The following is a 6,281-nucleotide window of genomic DNA, read 5'->3' on the forward strand; positions in this document are numbered from 1 at the left end:
ATACAGGTATGGTTTTAAATTTGTCCCATTTGTAAATAACTCCATATAAATTTCTCCACTAAGAAAAACGGCCTGTTCATTATGACCACCCTGAGTAAACTGTAAACACTTGGCGTAAGGGTTATCTGTACACAGCAATCACCAGCCTTGACAAACTACATTTTTAAGGTCTCTTGGAGGAACATATTATGGAAATTACTTAAATTAAGCAACCACCTGCTCTAAATGACCAATCTTTCTATTTACAGAAGTGACTGCTTAAGACAGGTTAGAGTTTACTATTTTAGGGGAATGATGATGACGACGATGACGATGACATTGTCATTAAAGTTTTGTTTCCTGTTGCTAAACTGTTCATACCGCTGCTGCTAATGATGATTAGAAGGAGAAAAAAGATGCTAAATTTGAGACAGAAAAAAAATACGAGGAGAAGGAGGAGAAATGAGGCAGGCAATAATGAAAGTTTTAAGACTTTCACAACAACTCAATGCGCAAGAAACTTAATCTGTGCAACACATTTAAAAATGGACGCCCTTCTAATATATATGCCTAGAAATAAAATAGATAAAGGCGTGGTAATCTGCGCCAAATGATGAATAATTGGCGGATGCATTGCTTATTTCTCTCTTCAATATCACCTTTATATTGCAATGTATAGGAAAGGATCAATACTGACAGCAGATGAGCGCAAATTATTGAGCCGTTCAGTCATAAATAATATAATTGTAATATTCAGTGATCTATATTGGAAATCATGAAAAGGCTGCCGAAATATTAAAACATGCTATTTATCCATATCTTGGCACTAAGTTGAGCATGTGTCACTTTTTTCATGGAAAGTTCGAGCAGTTTCGTTTAGTGTAATATGGCTCGGTTATTTATTTGTTCGAATGGCAACATGAAGAACACAACCATTTCTCGACACAGCCAAATGCTAGCTTATGTGTACATCGTGCTTTCCGCGTTGTATGGAAATGCCGGTGGTATCTTCACGCGTTTAGGATGGCTTGAACATATAAATACAACCCAAAGAAACTACGGCATTGCTGTTAGCGATGTAGACAACGACAGTGACTTGGAATTCATAGTAGCTGGTTTCACGGGCCCAAATTTTGTTTTTAAGTACGATAGAATTTATAGGAGACTAGAAAATATCGCTCTTCCTTTTACCCCATACGGGGCCTTGAGGGACCCAGAAGGGCAGGCGATAGCAGTTTGTGCGTGTGATATCGACGGTGACGGAAAGGAGGAAATTTATTTTTTGAATACAAACAATGCATATGCTGGAAAATCGACATATGACGATAAATTGTTCAAATGGAGATCTGGGCAGTACGAAGACTTGTATGAGGATGAAGTTAATCGCGAAGTCGATGCAAAAGGATACGCTGGAAGATCTGTTGCATGCATTGACAGACTTGGCACTGGAAAGTATTCTTTTATCATAGCAACGTATTCGGATGGTGGTTCTGGGAAGTTTGCACTTATTGAAATGGACGAAAAAGATCCTAGAAATAAGCCAGAGAATGGCGTAATTGTGCTGAAGAACAATGCGAAAGAAGTCGGTATCGACAAGGCAACTGGTGGACGAGGGATTGTTGTGGGACCGATTCTCGGAAACTTGGGTAAGTTGGATATTTTCTTCGCCAATGAAGGGAATTCCTGGCTAGGTAACCCTGGAGCTAATTTCCTTTTCAGAAATATCGGAAACGGAACTTTTTTTGATGTGGCACAATCCTATGGAATTGCAGACGAGGAACAAAATGGTAGAGGAGTTGCCCTTGCCGATTTGAATAGCGATTGCCTGCTAGATATTGTGTGTGGAAACTGGGAGGGTAGTCATAGGATTTTCCTGCAAAAGCAACTTGAAAATGGACATAGAGAGTTTGAAAATGTTGCCACAAAAGATTTTGAACAAGCGTCAATGATACGGACCGTCATAGTAGCGGATTTCAACAATGATGGAAATACTGAAATATTTATGAATAATATTTATGACAATGTAGGACATGATATTCAGCCAAATAGACTATTCACTGTGATATGGAGAAAAGATGAAAAGATCTTACATATCTTGCCTTATGATATAGGAGATGCTCTGGAGCCTTTCATGTGCGGAACGGGAGGGGCTGTTACTGACATAAACGGGGATGGAGTACTGGACCTTTTGCTATCACATGGCGAAGATCTGGAACAAAAGTTAACTATCTACACAACGGAGGTTAACATGGATAATAACTGGATTCGAGTTTTTCCCAAATCTCAATTCGGTGCCCCGGCCAGAGGGGCATCAGTTTATTTAACGTTGGACTCTGGTGAAGAGAGATTACAAATAATAGACAGCGGGTCTGGTTATCTATGCCAAATGGAACCTGTTGCTCACTTTGGGCTCCACAGAGCGTATGCTGTAAATCTGAAGGTAATTTGGCCCGATGGAAGGTTAAAGACACAGGTTTTGACCAAGGAAGATACAAAAAAGACAATTATAGTAGAGCATCCACAGTGGATGGAATCTCCAATCAATTCTGAGCTATCTCGGGATAAAGGGAATTCGACAGTCACCTCTCGGGATAAAGGAAATTCTACGCTTGAAGGACATGAGCACGGGGAACTTTAATTAATTTTCACGAATTTGTGTTCCATCGCAATTATATCTTATATCTTTTGCTTTCACAGGTCAGGCTTACATCTAGTGCTTTGCTGTACAAGGTGATAAAATACTAGTCACAACAGTTCTTGAGTCAAATAGCAGTTTATAACACTAAACAATTCGTATTGGTAATTTCTGTCATTTGATCCAGAGTACTTTGGATGGTATTGATATAATGCTCAGTATTTACATGGTGTACTTGAAAGATATTTTTTGTCACATTGTGATACAGTGGTATTAGGGACAAGTTATATAAATATAATTAACTCTCTCACACACGCACACACAGAGTTTACACGATACAAATATTTTATCGTGACAACAATGTACCAAAATCTAATCCTACAAATATATTTGGAAGGGGGTTAAATGGGCAGCATTCATGATTTGAATAAATTGTTGAAATTGTTCCGTTATCAATTATGTATTTGCATACATGTTGTAGAATTCAGTATTTATTTGCATCGCCTTTTTGCAAAGCAGAACATCAAAACTTACAGTCATATATAGCACTTGGGACAGAACATGAAGAAATGGAGTTTCGTACAAAAAGTACCTGGCGCGTGCACTGTCTACTAAAGACAATTTTGGACTAGGCTGCTTAACTCTGTTATTGGACATTAATAATTCCACTTTTAGAATAAGCCTTAAAATTATAAAGCAAAGAAAAAAGGTATGTGGATAAATACATACTGATAGCCAAAAAAGTATGCCTTTGATCCCGTCCCCGGGGTCAACAATTAAAGCTTGAGTGAAATGCATCGTGAAAACAAAAGCGAAAGCTAATGTTTTTGTTTTTGTTTTGTTTTTATTTTTTTCCTAACTGGAAGCTAGCAGATACGACATCAACAGGTAATGTTCACTTTGTTAACTGTAGGACAGTGGCTTTATACTTTTAACCTCGTTTTCGACGAAATCCTTACAAATACCGTTCACGTCATTAATGTTGTGATGATTTCGAGACAATCATTTGGGCGATACAGCCATGTTTGATCTTCGTGAAACAAGATACTGTTTATGTATTTGTAATGATAGCAAATGTTACTTTCCTGTATAAAAAAAACGCCTTTACAAGCTGATTCAAACTTTTCAAGAGAAGATGGTCCCTTCACAATGATTTTATCTCGTAATAAAAAAATTAAAATTTTCATTGGGAATGTCACTTCCTGAACGAAATAAAAACGTGCTTTACTGAAAGATAGCATATATCTGCAGTCAACCATAAACCATGTCACCATGTCGCGTGGAAAACGCAAAGCAAGTCTTTGTTGTTGTTGTTGTAGGGTTGAGCACACGCCATTTTTCAGCACACGATAGGCTATACGTGGCGGCCAGTATTAAAGGTGGAGGAAGAACCCGGGGAAAACCCCGGAAAGAACCACCGACCCACGAGAAGGTACTGGCACAAAGCAAGTCTTTAAATAATATTATAATTTAAACGTTCAGGAAATGATTTTTATTGACCTCAGTAGAAAATTCTATGAAGTTTTACGTCTTAGTATCCATAAAGCGAAATGACCGAAAAATGTTTAATTTTTTGTTTTCACTACGATCAGGCCTGAATTTCGAACACTATTTCTGCGTAGATTTTTTTTCTTCTTTTTAAAAACTCAATTAAAACCAAAACTTCTAAAGATTAAGGATTATAAGAATTATTTTGTGTTTTTTGGAAGTTTTAAATCTAATGTCACCACACTATCTTCACACATTCTTAGATAAAACAAACTATTCTTTCTTTCTTTCTTTCTGGGGCCCCGAGTGGCCGAGTGGTCTAAAGCACTCACCGTTCCGGATAACTGTCACCGCTGTCTGCGTGGGTTCGAGTCTCAGGCTCGACTAACGTTGGCACGTGAGAAAGCTTGCCAGTAGCTTCTCGTGGGTCGGTAGTTCTTCCTCCACCAGTTATACTGGATGTCACACACGTTGTGATTTGAAACTTTTTTCTTTCAAATCAATTGAAAAGAGTAATCTAAAGAGTGTAGAACTTAATACTACGTTTTAATAGTGATTTTAAAGAGTATAGAATTTAACACGTTTTGATATTGATTCTAAAAAGTGTAGAACTTAACACGTTGTGTTAGTAATTCTAAAGAGTGTAGAACTTAACACGTTTTGTTAGTGATTCTAAAGAGTGTAGAACTTGACACGTTTTGATACTGATTCTAAAGAGTGTAGAACTTAACACGTCTTGATATTGATTCTAAAGAGTGTAGAACTTAATACACTTTGATAGTGATTATAAAGAGTAAAGAACTTTACACGTTGTGATAGTGATTCTAAAAAGTATGTAACTTTACACACGTTATGATGGTGATTCTAACGAGTATGTAACTTAACACTTTGTTATAGTTATTCTAAAGAGTACAGATCTTAATAAAACGTTTTAATAGTGATTGTAAAGGGTATATAACTTAATACGTTTTGATACTGATTCTAAAGAGTGCAGTACTTAACACGTCTTGATATTGATTCTAAAGAGTGTAAAACTTAATACACTTTGATAGTGATTATAAAGAGTAAAGAACTTTACACGTTGTGATAGTGATTCTAAAAAGTATGTAACTTTACACACTTTGTGATGGTGATTCTAACGAGTATGTAACTTAACACTTTGTTATAGATATTCTAAAGAGTATAGATCTTAATAATACGTTTTAATAGTGATTGTAAAGGGTATATAACTTTACATGTTTTGATATTGATTCTAAAGAGTATAACTTAACACGTTGTGATAATGATTCTAAAGAGTATGTATCTTAACACGTTGTGTTAGTGTTCCTAAAGAGTATAGAACTTAACACTTTTTTATACTGATTCTAAAGAGTGTAGTAGTTAACACGTTTTGATAGTGATTCTAAAGAGTGTAGAACTTAATACACTTTGATAATGATTATAGAGTAAAGAGCTTTACAGGTTATGATAATGATTCTAAAAAGTATGTAACTTTACACGCGTTGTGATAGTAATTCTAAAGAGTATGTAACGTAATACGTTGTGATGTTGATTCTAAAGAGTATAGACCTTAATAATACGTTTTAATAGTAATTCTAAAGAGTATATAACTTTACGTTTTTTGATAATGATTCTAAAGACTATAACTTAACACGTTGTGATAATGATTCTAAAGAGTACAGAACATCACACGTTTTGGTAGTGATTCTAAAGAGTACATAACTTTGCATGTTTTCATAGTGATTCCAAAGAGTAGAGACCTTGACACGTTTTGATGTTGATTCTGAAGAGTATTCAAGTTGACACGGCTTGAGAGTGATTCTAAAGAGTATACAATTTTCACGTTTTGAAAGTGATTCTAAAGAGTATAGAACTTAACACGTCTTGATATTGATTCTAAAGAGTGCAGAGCTTAATACACTTTGATAGTGATTATAAAGAGTAAAGAACTTTACACGTTGTGATGGTGATTCTAAAGAGTATCTAAATTAACACTTTGTTATAGTTATTCTAAAGAGTATATAATTTTACACGTTTTGATAATGATTCTAAAGAGTGTAGAACTTAATACACTTTGATAGTGATTATAAAGAGTATGTAACTTTACACGTTGTGATCGTGATTCTAAAGAGTATGGAGCTTCACACGTTTTGGTAGTGATTCTTGAGACTACGTAACT

At 35.6% G+C, this 6,281-nt stretch overlaps 1 protein-coding gene across 1 annotated transcript; it reads left to right on the forward strand.

Annotated features, from left to right (window-relative positions):
- The first annotated feature begins 804 nt into the window (after nucleotides 1–804).
- LOC149771192 (cartilage acidic protein 1-like) lies at nucleotides 805–3,059 on the forward strand. Its single transcript, XM_089948753.1, has one exon. It carries the CDS (start codon nucleotides 866–868, stop codon nucleotides 2,615–2,617), a length of 1,752 nt encoding a protein of 583 aa, XP_089804879.1. The 5' UTR covers nucleotides 805–865; the 3' UTR covers nucleotides 2,618–3,059.
- The last annotated feature ends 3,222 nt before the right edge of the window (nucleotides 3,060–6,281 follow it).

The sequence above is a fragment of the Sinohyriopsis cumingii genome, unplaced genomic scaffold (genome assembly GCF_028554795.1).
Source record: "Sinohyriopsis cumingii isolate HCF-2022 unplaced genomic scaffold, ASM2855479v2 utg002073l, whole genome shotgun sequence".
Lineage (NCBI taxonomy): Eukaryota > Metazoa > Mollusca > Bivalvia > Unionida > Unionidae > Sinohyriopsis > Sinohyriopsis cumingii.